Source organism: Ambystoma mexicanum, chromosome 6q (genome assembly GCF_040938575.1).
Source record: "Ambystoma mexicanum isolate Mex_15411 chromosome 6q, UKY_AmexF1_1, whole genome shotgun sequence".
In the NCBI taxonomy this organism is placed as follows: domain Eukaryota; kingdom Metazoa; phylum Chordata; class Amphibia; order Caudata; family Ambystomatidae; genus Ambystoma; species Ambystoma mexicanum.
In genome coordinates, this window is record NC_090937.1 from 1,113,828,979 (window position 1) to 1,113,852,842 (window position 23,864).

Consider the following 23,864-nt stretch of genomic DNA (forward strand, 5'->3'; position numbering starts at 1 on the left):
GGTGACATTTTGGTGGCCAAGCATGGACTCTATGGTTGAGGGTGAAATAGGCTGTTTTGTTCCTTGTTCAAGTGACAAATCTCTGAAGACTCATGGTTAGTGTAGAGATTCCAGAACGGGCATTGGGAAAGAAATAGCCATCAACTTCATGGGCCCCATTAGTGTTCTGGGTCCAGAATACAGATTCGTCATTGTAGACTATGCCTTAAAATGTTTTGAAGTTTAATTTGTCTCTACCACAACTAAGTGTGTGATAGAATAGACAAACCATTTTTTCAAGAGAAGGATACCCTAAAATAACTTTAGTTGTCTTCTTTGAAAATGTGTAATTATTCCAAAAGTCACCATATAGAGAATCACAGGACAGCACTAAACAAACCCAAAGCAAATTGTTTAGTTAAAAGGGTTAATGGAATCAAATAATTCATCAAGCATTGCAATTGGCATTGAATGGAAAGGTTGTGTGCAGAAAATGTTGAAGGCGTATAGAGCTACAGAATGTGTTTAACTGTTTTCCAGCTGACAAACATAACAAACAGCATCAATTACACAGTACAAAACCATGTGCAGGCTGGTAGTACAGAAACAATTTTGACTTTTGAGGTACTGTATTTATTCTTGGTGTATTATCTAGATTTCCTCAACTGTTTCTTGAATTGAGGGTTGCAGGTATCGCCTCAAATGGGCCCAACTGTCTAGGTCGACTCCTGGGGATTAAGCCCCTTGCGTATGTTTCTTCACATTCATACATGTCAATTAAGTCGCGAAGCTACCCCTGAATCGTGGGGGTTGTTTTCGCTTTCCACTGTTTAGGAATATTGTGCTTGGCCACCGCGGTGGCCACCGCAAAAAGTCTGCGTATCCTGATGGGGGCCTTGCCAATATCCCTTAAGAGGTATTTAAGTGGTGTGGCTGGTATACGTGTATCCAGTATATCACGTATGCTGTTTGCCACCTCCTCCCAAAACTGCCTGGTTGGTGGGCATTCCCAATACGCCTGGAATGAGTTGGCATCAGGAAGGCTGCACTTGGGACATTGGTCCTGCATGGACTGGTCAGATTTGGCAATCTTAGCGGGGCTGACCTGTAAATGGTTCAAATTGGACCTGCCTGAGATTGGCATTGAGTGACACTGATACTGGCAATGGGCCTCATTACGACCCAGGCGGTAAGGGGTTTACGGCGGCGTAAACAGCGCCGACCCTTACCGCCTGATTCCGAGGTCCCTTAGCGCCATGAAGGATTTAACACCTGCTTTTAGCAGGTGTTAAAATCCATGGCGCTAAGGGACCTTGTTAATTACGCCACCGTAATTTACGGTGGCGTAATTAACGCCTTCCCCACTCCCATTATGCCCTATGGGGCAAGAATGGGAAAGGGTAAATGGGGATTGGGGACTTACCGCCCCGCCAACCTCGGAATGGGGCGGTAAGTCCGCCAACCACCATGGCGTAAACATGGTTTACGCCATGGTGGTAAAGGTACGACCCAGGTGGTAACTTACCGCCTGGGTCGTAATGAGGCCCAATATCTAGATCATTCCGTCTCGATCTCGGTTTCCAAGTCGCACTTCCATTTGCCTTTCATGGTGTTGTGAGGGGGTATGAGACTGGACCTTACTATATAATTGTGAGATGCTCCCCTTGAATCCCTCCTGGCCCATTAACTCTAATATGAAAGGGTGTGGCTGCGGTTCCAACCGAGAACGATGTGTTTAAGCACTGCCTTCAGGCGATTTTTCAGGGTAACCGTGAGGCTCTGATCAAATGTACTATATGCTTTGTTCAAGTGTATAAATTCCCCGTTTGGTAAAAGGTTGCCCAGTGTCAGGGTCTTTTCCGGGTCCCAGACCATTTGCATCGCAGCATCCAGTGCAGGGGCCATATCAATGTGTTGCCATAGCGGGGTTGGGGACCAGTATGGGTATGTACATCCCACCCTTTGGAATAAAGCTGCCCAGGCTCGAACGGTACAGGTCACCGGGTCCAGGTTCATGCATGCTTTGGTAAATATCATGGAAAATATGTCATTAGGGGCAGCTAATTGTTTCTCTGCCTGTATGTGTGCATATTTGGAACTCGAATTTGGCATATTGTGCCTGTGCCGCGTAGTAATATAGGATGAATTTTGGTACAGCCAGGCCTCCGGTGTCATTTCACACTGAGCTACTGTCTGGCCTGCTCTCCTCTCCACAGAAATTTGGATGCCATTCTTTGTAGCCTGTCAAAGAGGGCTTTACCTGGCCAAATGGGGACATTTCTAAATAGATACAGTAATTTTGGGACCACTACCATCTTGAGCAATTTGCGCCCATTTATCGAAATTGGGAGCTTGGAGCATAGGGTTAGCTTGGTCTCCAACTGTGAGATGTATGGGGCCAGATTGTTCTCAGTTTATTTCTACCCGTCGCAATGACAATACCTAGGTATTGGGCAACATCGGGTGACCAACGAAATTGTGACATGGCTGGCAAGCGTTTTGGGCGCTTAGTGAGAGGAATAATTTCGGATTTGGCTTGGTTAATATTGTAACCCAAAAATGTTGTGACATCTTGGATGACTGGCAGGGGGTTTGTTTCAGGGTCTAGCAGATACAACAGGGTGTCGTCTGCATATAATAAGTTGGAGATGCCCTCGAATTTGAATACCCCAATGTGAGGGTTTGTGGCGCAGATATGCTGCACGCCCCACTGTCATGAGAGCAAAAATTAGGGGGGGCGCAAGGGGACACCCCTGCCGTGTGCCTCTCAAGCGTGAAGGCCGGGGAAACATTTTTGGTTAGTACGTACTCTGGCTTTGGGTTCTTTATATAGCAACTGAATACATCTTCGGAAATGCAGGCCGAAACCCATACGTTTCAGTACCGAATACATGTATGCCCAGGAAATGGAATCAAATGCTTTTTCGGTGTCTAATGACACCGCTACTGCGTCTGCCTTCAGCTCTAGTTGTGCTATTATCGCAAACAATCTTCTAAGGTTCAGGGATGTATATCTGGTTGGTATAAAACCTGATTGGTCCGGGTGTATCAGTTTATTCATATGGGGAAGGATATTTGCTATGACTTTCGCAAATATTTGTGTCAGTGTTAATGAGCGAACAGAGACGGTATGACTTAAGATCTTGCGGGGGTTTGTGGTGTTTGAGCAGGACAGTAATAGTAGCTTCTGGCATAGATTCGGGAAGTGAGCCAGTTGTCAGACGTTTCCTATATCTCGAGTATCTTGGGGGCCAGCTCAGTTAAGACGCATTTCTAAATGTTTACTGGAAGGCCATCAGGGCCAGGGGCCTTACCCGCTGACAGGTCTTTAATTGCTCGGACAACCTCTTCCAGCGTTAGGGGGCGTTCCAGAACCTCTGCTTCCACAGGATCTAGCCTGGCAGGGGGAAAGAGTACATGTACTGTTCCAGTTCCAGTAACACTGACGGTATTCCTGCATGGAGTAAAAGTCTGCAGAAACTATTTTGTCATGTTCAGTGTGCACCATCCATCCGTGTCCATGACGGATGTGATGGGCTTAAACCCACGTTCCAGTTTAATTGACGCCAGCAGTTTCCCGGCTTTATTGCCCTCCCCGTAGCATCTGGCTCTAGCTGGCTGCAATATATATTTTATCTTTCTGCCAATGCCCTGAACTTCTCCAGCTGTTCCTGCAGTGACATAGGGTCTCCCTGCTAGGCGATAGTGCGTGTGATTCCGTCTGGTTGAGTTTGAAGGTTTTAGTGTGCCAACTGCCTTGGATAGCAGTTGGCCTCTCGTCCATACTTTGAAGGTTTCCCAGACCGACCCTGCGTTGTGTTTTAAAAAACATTCCCGACCTCAAAGATTCAATAGATACGTCTTGCAGGAAGGCCGGCTGCATTGCCACGTCCGTTGTATTCACAGCGCTTCGGGCTTATGCAGCTCAATAAGGAAGGGCGAGTGGTCTGATAGTGTTCTTGGAAGGGCAGATCAACCAGACACCCACGAGGCCAGGTCTGGTTATAGTAACCAATAGTTACCTGGTGAGCTTAAGGAGTGCACCGGTGAGTGGAATGTCAATTCTTCCGTTGCCGGATGAAGAGCCCTCCACACGTCGACCAGCGGCAACTCCGACATGCACTGTGCGATTGTCCTGGCGGCCTTGGAGAAGGGTCTAGGGGATGTGGATGACCCGTCCTTCTGGAAATCTAGACCAGTATTAAAATCTCCACCCGAGATGAGCTTAGCATCGCCAGGGGGTACCATCAGAGACAGGGCGTGTAGGTAGAAGTCTGTTGCATCGATGTTGGGGCTGTATGTGATAAGAATGTCTTGGTTCTGTAGGGTGCCCCAGATCATGTATCTCCCATCTGGATCCGCCAGTGATTTGGTTAGTTGGAAGCCCGTTCAGGAGTGTATGATGGTTAGCACTCTTCTGCACTGTGATGCATAACCTGTGCCCACTCGCAGGAGGCCCCAATCTCGCGCAAACAAGTCGATTACTCTGGCTAATGCGTGCGTTTCTTGTAGAAGTAGGATGTCCTCTGTGCCTTCTAGCATAGGCTAGTACTTTCCTGCCCTTTATGGGGTTTGCCAAGCCTCTAATAATCCATGTTAGCAGGTTCGGTTTGTTAGCTAGGTCCTTCGGTGACATACATGTTCAGTGGGGATGAAGTTATTGCGTCTGTTGCCTTGCGTCAGTAATGTTGTCCAATTTGTCAGTTTTTTCAATTTTAACCCGCCTCCTTTCCCACCCTCACCATCCCTCCAACTAGACGGTGCAGACCCCATATTTAACTTAACCAACTGATGTAGTGGGTGGCTTTGTGTGTGGCTGTCGCAGAGCGCCTACTGTCTCGATGCTCCAAGGAGTTACAACCCCTCATTGAGGCAGAGCAGCTGCCTTGGTTTTAGTCTTACTGTGCAATGACCTTTCATATGCTTGAGTGGAGTAGTATGCCGGCCGGGTGGTATGCTTTAGCCATTCATAGGGTGCACCGGGAGGTGGTGTTCTATGTAGGCCGTTGCTTCTTCGGGAGTAGCGCGATCTGCCCAAATGTTGTAGACACAATTTGGCAGCAAAAATTCGTACACTATTTTCCTCTCCTTCAGTGACTAGCTTGGTCGAATGATTATCTGGCTGCCTGGACCCACTTGAGAAGTCTGGGTAGATGTGTATACAATTGGTATCGTAGCTTAGGGAGCCCTTCTCACGTGCTAGGCAAAGGACCAAGTCGCGGTCGCAGTAATTGAGGCGACGGCCTATTATGCGTGGAGCAAGGGATCTGTGCACCCTCTTATTGAATTGTTTCGAGAATTGGGCTTCTGGGAACAGCGAATGGAGGACTTCTTCCAGGAATTGTTCGATTGGGATATTGATGGATTTTCCAGCCAGCCCAACCACCCTAATGTTGCAGCGCAAGCTAGACTTGAGATCCTCACACTCACCTCGGACGAATTTCAGGTTCTTCTGGATTTCTTCTATCGCTTTGCCGTGGGTGGTGGTTGTATCCTCAAGAGTGCTGACCCTGTCCTCTGACGCAGACACCCTGGTATTCACCTTTTGAATATCTGCTGATAGAGTCAATGTTATTGCCAATATCGTGTAGCTTGTTGATAGCCACAAACCTACAAGTGCTGCCATGTGAGTGCATTGTAGGCTCTGGTTGTGAAGTGGTGGGCCCCATCGGTGTGTGGTTGGAGCCTTGGGAGGTCTCTGCGGGTGCTGCACTCCTAGGCATCCATGGGGACCTTCTTGTTGCCGCCTCCCCTTGCAACCCTTGTCATACCCTGGTTTTGTGGGAGGAATATTGACCTTGAAGCAGAGGCGTGACGACACTGCGATCCGTGGCCATTGAGGCCGATTAGCTACTCCATGGGTTGTCAGCAGGGGGCTGGGGTACCGCTGTGTCTGTTGTGTACCACAAGCGGGCTTTGCAGCAGCTTTTGGATGGCTTTGCCCGGTTGATAGCACCCACCAGCTTCTGTGTCCAAGTATTGTTGCTCCCGTTTGTTCGGGAGTGGGGTGTGAATGACAGCAGAAGAGGCTCCAGGGGACTATGGTCAATGCTTACACCCCTCCCGTGCGGGCTATTACCAGATATCCAGATCACTTGGAAGTAACCCACCACGTTCCCTGGTCTCCCATCCCAACCGGATGCACCTCAATCATAAGACCAGCATGCCTTCCTAGAGTGTTCCGTCATGTCCATCAGTGTTCTCAGCCCCTGTGTTCAGTTGTCGCAGTGGAGACCAGCCCGGAGGGAAGTCAGTTAGCCTCTCTGGGTGAATGTATGTTAGAGGGGTCTGAGGCCCTATACCATGCGTGCATGTGACACTGGGGCCGCGGCATGGAGTCTGGTGCCGGCACCCCCCCACCCCCGACGCAGCACCAGCCCCAATGCGGAGGTCAGCACAGTCAAATTGTTGCCTTCCTCGGGATCCCAGCCCTCTTGCCACCAGACATACCTTAGAGTGGGCTGAAGGGGACTTGCACAGAATTCTGGCGGGCAGCGGAGCCACCAGGCAGCACCGTCCAATGGAGACCCGTCGTGCCACGATCTCCACCACTCACCCACACTAGCTGCTGGTCGAGGAATCCAGTAGACCCCAAGGGGCGGGCAAACCAGACTGATGTTGGCTTGGTGTCCAGCCCATCCGCAGCCCCTCTTAGTGCGGCGCTGGATCGCGGTGCAGGGTACCCGGTGGGGACCAAGGAGCAGGCGTGCCTCACTGCTGTCAGTATTCCGGGGCACATGGCACACCCGCTACAACTTGGGCCCGCCATCCCCGGCTGCATTCGGCCGAGACTTCCAGGATCACTCACAAGTAGTTCGCCGTGTCAGGAAGATCCCCACCACGGCGCGTCAGCGAGATGCCGTCAGAAGCCGCAAGATTTCACTGCCGCCGGGAGCACCCTTCACCTGCGTAAGTGGAGGTCTGCAGAGTTTTGGTGCGCGGGCCGCGGCCGGCTCCCATAGCACGCCAGCTATCTCTGCTGCACCACAGGGGCCAGGCTGCATGTTTCTCTGATAAACTCGCTCAGGTGGTGCCCGGATGGGTATTTCGTACCACGTTGCCTTCAGTTTTGCTAGTCTTTGCGTTGCATCGCAGGATATTGTTTAGAGGATCAAGGGTTGCAGCGCTTGTGGATCCGGTGGCCATCTTCGTCGGCGCACAACAGCGCCCCCTCGGATACACCTAATGCCTTAACAGGGGTCCCTTTTTCGAAAAATTGAGAGGTAGGTTGTGTTTTCTGTGTCCTCAATGGTTGTGTGAAGAAAAATTTGCTTTTATGCATAGACACATCAGTAGTTAAGGTCCAGTGGTGGCAGATTGGTAACCCAACAGGTTTTGAGTCGTACCAAAGGGATATTCACGTTATTTTGATCCTACAAGAGTACAAAGTGGGTAAAAATTACGTTGGGATGAGTAAAGGTAGACTAGTATGGACAGGGGTTTCCTTATATCGCAGCTTGGACGATGTGATATTTTATTTATAGCGCGCCCATACACAAGCGTCTCAAAGCGCAACAAGGCAGGGGAGGGCAACAGGGGGCGGGGGGAACAAGACAACGATCTTACTAGGCCCAGTGGCATTGAGATTGCGCAAGTGCAGGGAAGAGTAAAGGGGAAAAGTGCAGAGGGAAAGGGGAGTAGGAGCAAGTGCAGGACCTAGGATCTAAACATCAAGAACAGGAAGTGTGGCCAGCAGGTGGCAGTGCAAGGTTAAGTGCAAAAAATCAAGTGATAGATAGTGCAGGTAGGGGGGACATAGGGTTACAGAAACAGCCTCAAGTGCAGGGTTGCCAGGAGGCAGTGCAGGTGGAAGGGCAGGGACCTGGGCCAGTTTTCAGAGGGTAGCCAGGTAACCAATGCGGTATCAGACCGGAGATCAGCAGGGGAGAGGAAGAGAGAAGCAAAAAGGAAAGTCTTTAGCTAGCGTCCGGAACCGGAGATGGTTCTGCTCAAGTTTCAGAGAGGCAGGGAGGCTGTTCCAGAAGAAAGGAATATAACGAGACAAGTCAAGACAGCGATGCTACGGTTGGGGCAGAGTGTGTCGAATGGTATCAAGGATGGGGTAATTACTTTCTGGTCCTGCAGGTGGGAATTACTATATAACAGACGGCAGCGATGAAAGTTTGGACGGTAGAAGGGAGGATGTTTAGGGGGGTGGTGTGGGAAAATACGAGATATGGGAGGGAAAGAGCCGAGATGTGGGAGAGAAAGAAGAGCACCTATGAGATTGTGAGACTGAAATGTAATATTCAGTAATACATGTGTATGTTTTCAGGTTAGCTCATCAGGTTTCATCATTAATATCTTATGATATACATATATATGTATATTACTATGTAAAAGTTCCTATGCATTTTTCTAGCTATTACATAGCATTTTATATAATGCAAAAGCATATGCAAAGTACAAGAAGGGGCATATGTCATATCCATTCATGTTGTAAATGGTTAATGGTGCGCAATGACATTCAACAATCCATTTCAGAATGCCATTGCGTGCAGTAACGAACTTCTACACATTTGTTGTTGTTTCATCAGCACTGATGCGGGGGTCTTTTATCTTGAATAAATACATGTAAGTTTACCAACTTCTATTTGGACTATTGTTTACTTCCACAGCCACAACACAACTGCTTTTTCAGAGTACAAAAATGGAACGACCACCTGTACACTGGTTTAACCTGGCAGGAGAGAACAAGGCATTGCAGGTTCTGGCCTTGGACTGTAAAGCATAACCCCAGATTGATGTGGATGCAGGAAAGCAGATGTATATTTTGGGCAAAGTTGAATGGGATGCAGCAACCCACAAGGAGTTGCAAGCGCAGGCTCTTTAGCGGCTTCGGAAATTATTATGGCTAATTGCAGTGCGATTAGCTGCATACCTCTACCACCTCTTCATACACCTTCAAAGACTAGGCCATCAGTCTGCATGCTTTTGAATTAAGCAGCATCATTCACTCCTGATAGTTTAGTCCTACGAGAAGCATTGTGGGCATAGACAGAAGCATCAATGTGCTTCAGGTTAGTGTTAGTAAGCTACTCCTCCATATCAGAGAGGTTACCCCATCAGTCACTACCAACTGTACCTCCTCAGAGGTATTCTTCCTTTCCTCACCTTCCCCCAGATGCTCACCGTCTCTAGAACTCTGGTTCTCTCCAGGCTGGACTACTGCAACAGCCTCTTTCTAAATCTGCCTGCTTCTACTCTCCGCCATCTGCAATTCATCCAGAGCAGGATTGCAAGACTTGTCCTTGGCCTCAAGCCCAGGGATCTCATCTCCAGCCCTGAAATCTCTTCATTGGCTCCCAGTTGCTGCAAGGATCAAGTTCAAGACCCTTGGCATTGTCCACAAGGCCTTCTGAGGCCTGGGTCCTCAATACATCCAACTCTCTCTTCGGAAATATCTTCCTACTTGAGCTCTTAGCTCCTCCACCTCCAATTCGCTCAGGGTCAGTCGCTTCTCCAAGCAACGAGATGGTAGTAGATCTTTCTTCGGCTGGGGCCTCCCTCTGGAACAGCCTCCCTACCATTAAAACCTGAGAAGAACCATATCCGGAAGCACCCAAAGACCTTCCTCTTTGCTTCTGCTTGCTCTCTTCCTCTGCTATCTGTCTGATACTGCACTGGTCACCTGGCTACCCTCTGAATTCGGGCCCAGGTCCCTGCCCATCCAGTTGCACACCTGCACTGCCTCCTGACAACCTTTGCAATTGGGTCTGTATCTGCAACCCTACAGTTCCCTTACCTGCACTTATTAGACACCTATCTGCACTTAACCCTTACACTTTCCACCTGCTGGCCGCACTACTTTTTTTTATCCTGTGTACCGCACTTGCCTTTCCTCCCCTCTCTCAATGTCACTTGGCCTAGTAAAATCGTCGTCCCTCAGCCCCCCTCCCATGCCTTGTTGTGCTTTGAAACACTGGTGTATAGGCACGTTATAAATGCCATATCATATAAAGGTCTGTAGAACTGTTAATCTGTCTGCGAGTACATTGTGACATTACAGGTAATAAAAGCTCCAACCCGGTACCTCCAAGAAACCAAGTTAACCAGTGGTTGAAGTGTACGAAAAAAGTAGTGGAGCTATGTTCCCTACTGGCCTACCTCTGCTCCCCACAAACCCAATCACCACGCCCCCTCCCACGTGCAATCCAAACTCCCAAACACACCTGCTGTTTAAGGGAATGTTCAGTGCAGTACAAGTTTCAACTTCTTCCGACACTTATTTTAAAATGAAACCACTGCAGTCTTTTAAAAATGAAAAGTATAGGAACAGTAAAACGCAATATAAATTTTAAAAATTACAGGAGCACCGATCCCAATTTCTGCCACCCACTTCGACCACTGAAGTTACCTACCCACACAAACTCTTAAGTATTAAGTACTGGAGTCCCAACTTTCCTTGCTCAAAGCACACCAGATTAATCACTTTCTCTGGAGTGCAGCAGAGCTCGATCCACAGAAAATAAAGTTTATGCATGGACTTCTTTGGAACACAGGTCTTGAATTTAGCTTCCACCCTCTGCTGCAATGACTATAAATGCCTCCTCAGGACTTGCAAAAATCTACAAGTTCACTCGCATTGGTGAGGAGATTGTTTTGAAGGACAAGTACCATTTGCAGTGTCCTCTACCTTGCTGGTGAGGCTTAAAACTTTTTGGGACATTTACTGAAGACAAACTATTTGCAGTAAATGGCAAATAAATGATGCACTATGCATGGCTAGCCTTTGGGTGGCAGCATTGCACCAAATATGAAGTGTGCTTTTGGTGACCAGCAGGTTTTATAGAAATCAGAGGTAAATAGTCACCTATTACCATGGGGCGAGTGAATGTCTTTTAGGTCACGTATGTAAAGAAAATTGTCCCGCAGGCCTAGTGGGATGTAAGAATTTGCAAGGCCTGCTCCTAGAGAGTGGGTGTTAAAGGAACAGACCATAGCTGTTAAATGCTATATTAGACCGAAACAATTTCAATCCCTACAGATGGTGCTCGAATAGGCAGTCACGCTGAAGATAATCTAACTTGAAATGGTTTGAGCACGTGTGGGACAATGGGGCATTTTAGTAACCTTTGCAGTAGGACAGGAAATAAGTATGCAGGAGTGGAAATATCCCCATGTATCTGGGTGCAATGTGTGCAAGACTTCCACCTTGTTAAGTTAGAACAAGCAAATAACTTCCCACTGTAACTGGTAGCCAATCGGTCTTTGGAGGCATCAAGGATAGTAATAAGCCCCCCCTCCCGCCCCCAAATGGCAATGGACCCCCAAATGAAAAGGGACTCCATGGACTGATATCGCCTGAACAACTTTTCCAGTGTTAGAGATTGCCTGAAGGATATTCCTACAATATCTTCCCACCAGATTGTCGACCAATTATTTGTGAGACACGAATAGTGTGATTAGAGGTAGACTATTGTTGCCTGGTGAAAGCTTAATTCCCAGAGAAGTGTCCAATACATTTCTATGGCATCCACGCAACCTCAGGTCTGGTGGCTGTCATCTCGAGGAACCACTTCCACAGCCAGGTAAAACTTCTGCTGTAATCACAAACATCTCATTAAGCCCCATTAGAGTAGTCAGAGTGTGATCATTATCACATTCTGCCTCCTAAGCAGAATGGGGCAGTGCCACCACTGTACTGGCCAAACACCATGTTGACCATTGCTTGGATGTAAAACTTAACCCAGAAATTATGCAGTATCCTCAGTGTTCATGGTAACAAGGCCACTACCTCAAGTGACAAGAACTTCAATCAACAGATTAGGGCCACCCTACATTGCAGCCCACATTTCAATTAACTGTTCTAGGTAGGTAGCATGCCTACTGTAAGCTCTGCTTACAAGTTGCACAAATGTAACGTCTAAATAGCTACAGAGAAGTCACAAGACTCCCTCCTCCCACCCCACCACCACCACCACAACCACATCGTATAAGGCTGCACCAACTTAAACAGAACTAGAGTTTCTCTTGTGGGTCACCCAAGACTACACAGCATTCAAATGACGAACCCCAAATTAAAATGTTTGGTGTTCCCACCCAGACCCAGTGTATGCGGTGTGAAAACAATTGGAACACTTCCACATTTACATTCAAGCTAAAGAATTGGATGCATGCAATTTAGGTAGAGTGGCTTAAGGCCCACAACTGGTAACAATGATCCCGCTCCACCCTTGAAAACACTGTAGCCTTGCTAACTCCTGGTCTGCAGATGTTTGTCCCAGCTGAGCAGTCAGTCCTTTAGCCTTCAGAGGTTGATCAATTGCCCATCTACGAAATCAGCAATGACATTGTAATGGGAACAGTGGCGCCCCCAGACATTTTTCATACGGGCCACACTTGAAGTCTTGGGGTGGCACACCAAAACAAACAAATTAATGGGCTGGTGGGGGGGCCCGTGCTTTTATAAGGGTGGCCGTGGCCTCCCTTGGCCACCCCTGAATGGTAAATGACAGGCCAAGCCATATTAACATTTTAGAGGATGCACCCAGGAGGTCCCAACTAGCAAAATAAGACCTCGGAAGTCAGTAGTGCACAAAAACAAGCTAATGAATATCAATGACAAGCGCCTTTTATTTTAACTGCTTTGGGTGGCAAGATGGTGATCAAACCAATGAATTTAAAGATGTCTCTGATCATTCGTATTGGGCCGACAAAAGTAAAAACGATGTGCAATGCCTGTGTTGGAGACAGTGACAGTGCATTTAAAGAAATGGTTGCAAAACACAGGCAGTCTTCTGTTTTCCCCCAAATAATCATACAACTGCCCCTAAACAAAGCTATCATTAAAACATTCCAGGTCACTGAAATGTACAAGATAGGAATACTCACTTGGCAAGTTATGTCCTCCACACGGTAGGGGTTGAAGGCCTTTTGGCATGCTCTGCAGAACTGCCGGAAATATACCTGTGGACAAGAGCAACTGGCTTTAAGCATTGCAGCATTGCTTGCACATACGAGGAGCAGAATCGAGTGCACTCACCTTATTTGTTCCTTGCACACACCAGACGTAGGCGCTCTCCCAACGAATGTTGCACTCTTTACAGTGGTAAAAGCCATATTTCTGCTCCAGAAACTGAAGATGAAAATTAATCATTAGAAAAATTGCAGCGAACAAAATCACAGTGCTAAGGATGACCTGGAATTGACCAAAATGGCGATCTGAGAAATGTGGCCTAGCTAACTTGTGTGCACTGTCCAGGTGTCTACCCAGGAATGGCCATTTCCTGCCTGGTCTTGCTGAGTTCGTGTTGACAGGCTCCACACTGGATAGTCTAGAGACCCAGGAAGGTCCTCTTACAGAACCAGCTCCCCTGAAACTTTGCCTTTGGTTTGCAAGCGTCCTGCTGGGACTTAGTCTTGGACAGGGAAGTGAAACTACTAAAGAGCTCGATTTGTATAAAATGGAGCCCAAACACGACATGTTTTGACAGAGTGGCCTAGAAACCCAAGGATCCTACAGACTAACTGTTGGATGTTAAGATGGACTGAAAATTGTGAATGATCATGTTCAATCCAATAGTATTGTGGCTAGCAATTATGCCACCAGGAGTAGTTGGCTATTAAAATATCGTTGCCCAAACCAGAGGGGCCATATTTGGCTAGGACCATTTTAACTTATCTGGGTTAGGAGTCCCAAGGTGCTGCAGCCACGTGTTTGGGGGTGGGCTGTGGCATCAAATCACCATTTAAGTCAATTTCGATCAGGCTCTTTCATTTACGAGCACCTCCCTTTCTCCCCAGCGACATGCCACAGGGATTTCAACATATGCAGCCACTCAGCATTGCACTAAGATGTTGGTGACCAACAGTGAAATGTCGCATCAAACGTACGCTTGGAAGGCACCATACACGACCACGCCATCAGCTTGGGCTTCTTCAGTAGGGGTAGGCATGCATGCAGGTATTTGGGTTGTGTATGCTGCAGTGTTCTGGGATGTAAGCTAGGGAGGGCGCATCATGCATTTTCATGGGGAGGAGTAACCCTACAAGTGTCTGGTGAGCAAGATTGCCAACCTGAATAGGTTGTCTGCACTGCAGAAATTTCACTGCAGATTTTTAAGCTATTTATGTATGCACTGTGGAAATTAAACTACAGTTTAAACTTAATTGTGCTGGTTGTAAAAGAGGGAACATCTAATTTTTGCATTTAAATAATCGTGCAAATCAAACCTTACTCGACAACGTTTTAAAACCTACAATAAAAGCATGCAATTTGATAAAATACCACTTAGTCTCAAATATTGCATAAACCCATTACAGTAAAAACCTCCCTACATAAAGCCAGACAAAATACATCAGGCTGTTACTGAATCAGATTGTAGGTCAAGTAACCATGGCAATCAACATTTTTCTTAAAAATCAGTTAAAGTGCTTAGCAGTGTCCTTATGGCAATAAAGTTCTCTAGTACTCACAAAAGTGCGATTAGTGACAAAGGTTATATACAGATTTATGGGTAAATCAGTTTGTAGTGGCGTAGCCTACCTAGCCAAGCTGTGTATAAACGCCACTGCATGTACTACATTCCCATCACTTGTATGTGTGGCGATAAAGTGCTTTAGTGCTCAGAAAAATGCATGATCAAGCGTGATTACGATACAATCAGATTTCTGTGCTATTAAATCAATGTGATGTTCCAACATGTAGGTTCTTTATACAAGCGAGGTTTCTCAACCAAGCGTTGCATAAACTTAAGTCACTTCACATCCTACCCTACATTGCTGTCACTTCTAGACGCAAAGTCGAGGCATCTCGAGTGCAACATCTCAAAACAGTTTTCAGATAATAGGGCCTATAGTCTATTCTGGGCAAATAATGGATCGACTCCTCGTCCATGACTTTGTAAAATATGCCAATTGAAGGGCCCCCATTCGAAATCGCATGTTCAAGGACCAGGCCAATAGAGGGGAATCCTAGATCCCAATATTTATCGTACCCAAATACAGTTCTACACGACTAGTAGGACTGCCCCACCAATAGTTGCACACATACCACCAGTCTTGCCTCTAATAAAAGAAAAGAGCTCAACTAGTTTTTGTTTTGCCATTCAGGTCACTAGGTTTATACCAAAACTGATAAACCCAAGGACATAAGAACTCATGTGTGGTAGGCAGGGCAGCACTGCCTTCTTGTGCCAGGATGTCAATGCTTCACTAAGGAATGGTGAAGCCCACAGACTGACCCAATAAAGTACAGGCTTGAGGGCTCTTGTCATTAATAATTTGTTTCTATATGTACTATTACATTAGGACTACTCGTGGCAAGATTGTATGTTTATAAACTTGCTGTCTGTGACAGATGGTCTTAGAACGCCCCCATATCTGAGACCCGTAGGTGGTGGACGAGCTTTCCCGAATTTTACAAATCCCATGGCCGACTTCAGGGCCCCATTACCATGCCTGTGTGAAAAATCAAAGAATGGCACCACTGGGTCTTTCCAACGTAATATTGCACTTCAATGATGAACCAGTCCAGTTACATTTTCCTATACACATTGTACCTAAATAACCCATCCCTCGATATGTGCAGAGATGCGAGTGCTCGGTTTGGTGCCCTCTCCCTCCCTGCAACTAAGAACCTTTTGCATAGGGAGGGCATGAGTTTGATTGAGCGCTTGTTCCTAGTTTTCGATGTAGATAAATTGTTATTTATGTTGTGTCAGAAATAGAATGTCAGGCAGCTCGTTGCATTAAGGCTCCCTTTTCTCTGGGATGGCTTTCCCTAGAAGCACGTCTGAAGCTTTTGGATGTCACCAAGTTTCTTTCCATGACTGCCTGACTGCCATCTGTTCTTTGATAACCCAAGATTTAAAGAAATGCTTCTGCTGAAAAAACCTACCCTGAACCAACAGGACTTGGTAAATTATCGTTCAATTGTAAGTCTACCATGGACTGCAAAAGGTGTTGGAAAAGATTGCCAGCACGCAGCTACACAGCCATCTAGAGGAATATTCTATTCTTGATAACCTTCAGTCCAGTCAGGCTCGGTCATGGGATGGAGATGGCACTGCTGGCTGCATGGGATGATATCTTGAGGACAGCTGACCAAGGGGAATTGAGCATGCTGATCATGCTTGATTTGTCGGCGTCCTTTGACATGGTCAACTTCGATCTATTACTGACCAGACTGAGGTCGCCCAGATGTCAGGCTGCCTTGTAGTGGTTCTCCTTCCCAAAAAAAAATCAGACTCATGAAGTCAAGCTTGGAGGTCATTACTCCGAAGCTCTTCCGGTACAATGTGGAGTTCCACAGGGATCATCACGGTCACCGATATTGTTGAATATCGGTCTAAGGACATTGATAGATCTTTTTCTTAGGTTGAACTTAAACTGACATTCATATGCAGACAACCCACACATATGTTAGACTAAAAAGTCTGCACCAGATTTGACAGCATGTGTGCTTGCCTGTACAAATGCTATAAAAACGTGGATGGTAGAAAGTAAGCTTCAGCTTATCCCCACCAAAACAGAGGTTATAGTATTTGGTGTAAAGAAGCTCCTTAATAAATACCATGCCTCCACTTCCTGTCCAGCCATTTTTGATTCAGCCAAGTCTCCTTCTCTTGTAAGGGTAAAAATGTAGGTTGTACCTGGCAAGCATCTTTGGGCAGCAATGCCCATGTTTGAGGTAGTAAAATCGGTCTATTTCCAACTTACACTTCTGAAACCTATTTTGTCTCTTGTTTCCGAATCAGACCGTGCCGTGGTTTTAGAAACTATGGTAAACTCTAGATTGGATTACTGCAGCACACTACTATTTGGGGCCCCAGACTGTCAACTGCAGTGACTCCAGGTACCCCAGAATGCTGCTGTTAGATTGTACACCAATCTAACAGCAGCGTTGTGCACCAATCTACCAAAAAGTATAGCGGAGGTCCCAAATATGGCCTGCACTCCAGCCACCCATTTTGAAGTACCAGGAACATTCACACCGAGATATGTGACGTATGATGAGCAAATAACCAGCAGAGAGCCGCATTAGGGCTCTGCCCAGTGCCATCAGACGAGCAACACCTATTGAAGTGCCAACAACCAGACAACCATGGGCAGTATATCCATTGAGAAAACCCTACCAGCAAATAACACGAAATGAAGATTGCTTAAACACTGTCCCAGAAGGAACTCAAAAGGCCTTAATGGAAGACGAATGATGACGTCACAAGGGCCCAGACAGACTTACAGATGAAGAACGACAATCAAAAGTTGACAAAGGCGAAACACCATGGATAAGGATATCACAGACATAGAAGACGATTTTGAAATATAAAGAAACGTAACTGCAAAGCAGGATGAAAGTATTCAACCAGCTAACTCCTGTACATAGGCTTGTAACGCAAGAAGCTAAGAAAACAGTGCGAGGCTTGCTATGCTTATTAGAATAGAGCGGCAAGCCCAAACTATATAGATCTACCTCAAAGCACATTATACCAGTGCAGTCCACTATACAAAAGCAGAATTAACACAGGTTACTAAAGGTCAAAACAGGCCAGGATTCTTATTCCAGCTAAAACAAGAAGACAGCGGAATCGAAACTCCGCAAGGAGCAGGCTGTGCCTGGGAAATCAAGGTCAAACCAAGAGAGGGAGACTGGCAGTAACCTCGGAGAATCGAAACCTAAGAGCAGAGCAGCTTGCCCCTTGAAGGTCGCGGCTGAAAGTAAGAATTAAATGCACAAATGGAAGGGAAACAAAGCAGGTTCAAGGTGTGCTAACACGTGACCAGCCAAGCGCGAAGAGGTATCAACGTCTGATGTCACACAAAGCAGGAGATCCCATAATTTTTCCTGACAAGAAGCCACAGTTTCGAGGCCAACCTCAGCCAACTAACAGACACAAAGTACTGATTGATGGAAGGGAGGCAGGGTGAATCTTGGGGCATACTGCATCTCGGTGACCATTCTGCATGCTGCTAATTAAAGTGGAGATTTGTGCTTAGAGCTGTAACCATCTCTCAGTGGGCCAAATAATCTAAGGGCCTATAGTTAGTAGAATCAATGGGACGTCGTACTTTTAGTGACGTCTACATGCGTAATGTTAGAGGGAAGGGCGTAGAGGCCCCCCTGATAAGAGTTAACCAATCCTCACACTCCATTACCATATACAGATATAGCACCTATACATAAGTTACCTTTTCCAACCAATAGAATTGCATGACAAATTTATGAGTGTTACATGTCAATGACGAATTTTGACTATAACTATTGCTGTTGAATGAAGATTGTTGGGAGTTGAAGCAAGACGGACCATCGCATCATTGTGGATCTCCATGTTCCCTCGTTTCTTTTTTTATTTTCTTTATATTTGTTTGATTTTCTTAAAGGAACAACGTACAACCAACACAATATACTAACAACCCTCACCCTCCCTCCCCTACCCCCCCCCCCCCCCCCGATACCCTTTCCCCTCCCTTGACACCCTGATATAACTTTGCCCGCCATTCTAAAACACAGTCTGCATTGATCATGGTTATCAGTATTACCACTGACCAGTCATCGCAATCCTCCAGCGTTGCTCGTCCCGTGACCAGCATCCAGCGGTTAACTTCCGGCCAGCTCGCCAAAGTCTTTCATCCATTGCCACCCACCAAGGACTCAATCTACTATAGCAGGCTGTTGAAGCAAATGACATGTATATGCATCCACATACCACCACACAGTTGCCAACGACCCACACCCATTCTCCATGTCATTACCATACATGTCTTCCTTCCATTGGGAAATGTTTGGGGCTTTACCTTTCCCCCATAGCATGGCCACCCTCCGCTTAGATAATATGAGGAGCAGTGTCACCAGTTTCCACGTTCCCCTATGGACCTCCTTAGTATAACCCAGTAATCCCATCATTGGATCCGGGTCTACTGTTCGGCCAAAAATCCCTCCAATCGTTTCAAATACGCCTTCCCAAAACGGTCATATATTCGAGCAGCTCCACGCAACATGAAGGAAATCCGCCCCCTACAGGTGACACCTATTACATCTCCCTGTAGCACCCAGAACAAATTCCTTAATTTTGGCAGGCATATAATAAAACTGGGATGCATTTAAAATGGATGTTTATACCCCGCATTAATAGCACCCTTCCTTATGCCTTCACAACAGTATTTCCATACATCCTCCGGGATCTCCCTCCCCAGTGTCCTCCCATTTTACCTGAGGGTGCGACGTGCCCACGCCCCTGGACTGAATGGACAACGAATACAATCTCGTGGTCACACGCTTCCCCAGCAGGCCCTTAAGCGTCTTATCCAAAATGGGGGATATCGGCAGCTGGTCACGGAAGGTACTAAACACTGATCGGAGACCCGCCCTAAGCCGAAAATAAAGAAACACATCCAAGGCTGAGAGCCTCCCCCTCAATTTCTCCAAGGACACGAATATCCCCCCCAGGAAACAGATCTCCAAAGCTTGTAATACCCAGTCTTTTCGTCATGTCCACAAAGCTTTTCTCACTAGTAAGGGGAATTCCCGGCGTATATATAACCGGAAGTTGGGGAGAGTATAAAACTCCATCCCTCCTTTAATGTTCTAGTCTAGTCCAGGCCCTACACATTACTTCCACCAAATTTTTTGGGGAGCGTGTCCGGCTCGGGGCCAACAAGATAACCGACCGGAGCAAATTAGGCGCGACTACCGCTCTTTCCACCTCAATAGGACTCCTGTCATGCTGTAACTTGTGCCAGTACACCAAAAACCCAGCTTGCGCCACTTTGTAATAGACCAAACTCTGGCAACGCCAGACCACCCTCTGACACAGGGGCCACCAACTTGTCCCACGAGACTCTGGGTGGCTTATCTGCCCATATCAATTGGAGTATAGCCGTTTTCAAGCAGCGAAAGTAGTCCCCGGGGACCGCCACTGGGGCATTCAAAAAGATAGAAATCTCGGAAGAAGCGTCATCTTTACCACGGATATCCACCCATATAAATTCAGTGGGAGCTTCTTCCACCTATCCAAGGATTCTCTGGCCCGCTCAGAGCCTTAATGTAATTGTTATGATACACCAGCAGCGGGTCCCTCACGATAGAGATGCCCAAGTAATTTGTAGAAGTCATGTGCCATTGGAATCCCCATGTGTCCTGAAATTGGGATGTGGCTTCAGTTAGTGGGAACAAGACTGATTTAGATGTATTCACCCGCAACCCCGACACATCCCCAAATCTCTGAACCTCCCTCATCACCGGATCCAAATTTTCCCCAGGGTCCTTGATGAACAGCACCATGTCGTCCGCGTACAATGAAATTATTAATTTATGGTTGTACAATTGAATCCCCCTATGCAAATGTACGTCCCTAACCCTTTCCGCCAATGCTTCAATCACCAAAGCAAAAAGTAGGGGCGACAAGGGACATCCCTGTCTCGTTCCCCTCTCTAGAGGGATGGTAGACGTTAGTTGGTCACTCACCCTCGCTGTCGGTTGTGTATATAATTTCACCATATTTATGTAGTGGCCCCCATTCCCATACGGCGAAGGACTGAGAACAAACTGCTATTCAACAGAATCAAACTCCTTGGTGGCGTCCAGCAAGGCAGCCACCACCGAGTCCCCAGGAGGCACCGCCGCCATCAACCCGAACATTCCCCTAAGGCCATATGAGATTGAGCGGCCCGGGATAAATCCTGCCTGGTCTGCTAGCACCATCTCTGGCATGAAGGGCCAAAGCTTTGAATCCAAAAACTTCACTAGAATCTTGTCAATGTTCATTAACGAAATTGGGCGATATGAAGAGCACTCACTGCCAGGTTTATCGGGCTTCAACAAAACCACTACCAGAGCCTCTTGCAATGAGTCCGGCAGTAGCCCCGTTTCCAAACTGTGCCGGTACGTCTCGAGCAGGCAAGGTGCCAGTGAGTCTGCAAAATATTTATAAAATTCCGCCATGAAGACATCAGGTCCCGGCGGCTTCCCAGATGGCAGAGACTTAATTGCATCAAGTACCTCCTCCAGCGATAATGGGGGATTCAAATGTTCCCTTTGTGGCTCCAGTGCAGCGCAACCCTATCCAAATAGTCCTCAATATCCCCAATGGATGCCTGCAGACTCGATGAGTAAAGGCACCTGTAAAACCGGAAAAACCGCAGGACAATCACCGGGATTCATCCTGTGAAGCTATCCATTCTAGTTGCCCTAGCGAGGGTACAACCGGGTTTATTACATTCCCCATATTGCCTGAATTCGGTCTGAGGGTTCCGGATTGGCTACCTGTAGCTCTCGTAGGATTGCCTCCTTAGCCACCAGTGCCCTTCTAATTAATTTGAGAAAACCCGCCTCCCTGGATATACATTTGCCCCGTATCTCACTTCAGGCTCTCCCAGAGTATTACAGGAGATTGCACCGAGCCCACATTTAGCTTGAGGAAGGTATTGATCGCTGCTGGTAAACCATCCCTAAATACCGTATCCGAAAGACCGTCATTCTTGAACTTCCACATGAACTCCCCCTAGTCCGCCCAATACAAGAAGCACCAGTGCATGATCCAAAAGGGTGCGAGAGAGGATCTCAACCTCTTTAACCCTACCCAATAATGACTGCAAGATAAGAAAAGAGTCTAGTCTCGAGGCAGACCCATGTGTATCGAGTGACACGTGTATTGCCACGCCCCTGGTGCCTTACCCTCCACACGTCAGCGACCTCCCACAGAATGAAACATCCTGGAGACGAACCATCCCTCTGTTCCCACCACCCTGCACGCTTCTAGATCTATCAAGGTCAGGATGCATCACAGTGTTAAAATCCCCCGCCGAAATCACCTCCCCGACCGATAGACCACCGAGCTGCTGATCAATCCAATCAAGAGACTCCACTGTGTCATTGTTGGGCTCATAGTAATTTATTAATGTATATAGCTTCCCTTGTATAGTGCCCTGCACTATGAGCTCTCTGCCTTCTTCGTCCTTTATCACCTCGGTCTTATGAAACCCGACCCCATGGTGAAATCAGTATGCAAACCCCCCCCGGTTTACGTGGAATAGGAAGAGAAATACCTTTGACAACCCCATATTTTCCCAAAGGCAGTTTCATTGTCCCTCGTTAAGTGAGTCTCCTGGAGAAAGGCAATCCCAACCTTATGCCTCTGCATATAGTGCAATATCTTCCGAAGCTTTATGGGGCACTTCAAGCATCCGACGTGCCACGTGCAAAATTTAAGTGACGCCATACATCAGGCTAGAAACTGTACAGGCCGTAAATCGTCCAATCCACCCATGACGGTGCAGTAGAACCCCTGCAAAAGTACCCAATTCAAGTGTGTCAAGACCACCCACCCCCCACCAACAACCCCCCCAACTTGTCAGTGAACATGTGTCCCCTCCCCCCACCCTCCAGCTGAACCCCCCCACCTCTAACCTGAGCACCGAATAGCAAGTCACCTTGTAGCTCCCGCTCCCCCCTACCACCGCCTCCCCAACTTGGCGATGAGAATTCCCCCACCCAGCCAATCCTTTCCCAATCTCACAGGCCTCCCATCGGGTACCCCAACCACCCGGTCCCCCGCATTCCCTCAGCATACTTGCAACCAGCTATTGCTGTGGGAGCGGCTGCGAGCCCGACCCTTCAGCATACCGCTCCAAGTATAATAATAATAATAATAATAATAATAATTAGGCTTTTATATAGCGCTACAAACCCTCAGGTATCCGAGCGCTGCTTATTATTACCCACGGTGTGTGGTGCTCATTTATCGACCTCGGAAGGATGAAAGGCTGAGTTTGGCCCCGCCGGGATTCGAACCTGCGTTAACAGGCTCTGCACGGGTGTCAAAGCGAGCGCTCTACTCGCTGTGCCACTTGACCGGAGTATGGCAACTCCTGCTCCAATAAATGAAACCAAATGTAGCAGTGACCTTTTTCAAACAACTTAGCACATACAGACATCTGCTCGAGCATTATTCCCCATTGTTCAGGAGGGCCCCTGGTAACATGTCCAGAAAGGATGCTGCCTCCTCCGGAGACTGAGACCGGCCATTGTGTTCAACTCAGAGCTTGGCCGGAAACAGCATGGCATATTTCATATTCCTATCACGCATCCGTTTTTTCACAACCAAAAATGTTGTCCTGGCCGCCTGCACTTCAAATTCTTTCCAGACTTTTCTGATAGTGTCCCCCTTGGAGGTGACAACACCTTTTTCTCACGCCTTCCTTAGCGCTTTGTCTCTGTCTCTATAGTTCAATAGGCGCACAATCAGTGGTCTAGGTGGTGCTCCCGGAATGGCCTTTCTCCCGGCAGGAATTCTATGCGCCCTCTCCACGACACTGGGGAAAATCCTTCAGATCCCAACGACTCGAACAGTAGACTTTCAACCAAAGATTCGATGTCCCGCCAGTCAGTCGACTCCGCCAGGCCCACAATCCTTATATTCCATCTAGACCTCGATTCGAGATCCTCCTGCTTCGCCTGGAGATCTTTCACGGCTTTCCTTACTTTGGACATTCCCCCCCCCAGAGACCGAGGCCACCACATCCTCAACTCTGGACAGCCAACCTTCTGCCTCATCCAGTCTCTCCCTATGCTTATCCAGCCGAACCTGCATATGATCCACCTTGCAGGTCAAAGTGTCCAACTTTCCATCTAGAGACTGTATCCCTGACTGCAGCTGCGTAAGCATGGCTTTGATATCTTGAAAGGCGGCGGCAGGGTCCGGGTCTGGACCCGGAATCCGTGCCGTAGGGGAATCTTACGTCATCACACAATTCTTAGTCTGCGTTGACGCCTCAAAGTGCAGCTTTGACTGCTGCTTGCCCCCTTTACCGGATTTTGACATGCTGCATTAATGAGTCAGGCACTGGTTCAGCACGCACCGTTTTTAAATCCAAATGTCAGTGGATTTGTGAGCTCTCTCCGTGCTGCTCTGGCTCGGGATTCCGTCCCCAAACCTCGCGTCACA

General features: G+C 47.5%; 1 protein-coding gene across 1 annotated transcript in view; it reads right to left on the minus strand.

Moving 5' to 3' along the window:
• Positions 1-23,864, minus strand: part of ZAR1 (zygote arrest 1) — a 146,127-nt gene that overhangs the window by 13,083 nt on the left and 109,180 nt on the right. The window contains exons 2-3 of the mRNA XM_069631697.1: positions 12,965-13,057; positions 12,814-12,888 (exon numbers count right to left, since the gene is read on the minus strand). Of these exons, the coding sequence (XP_069487798.1) occupies positions 12,814-12,888; positions 12,965-13,057 (168 nt within the window). The remainder of the gene's footprint in view (positions 1-12,813; positions 12,889-12,964; positions 13,058-23,864) is intronic.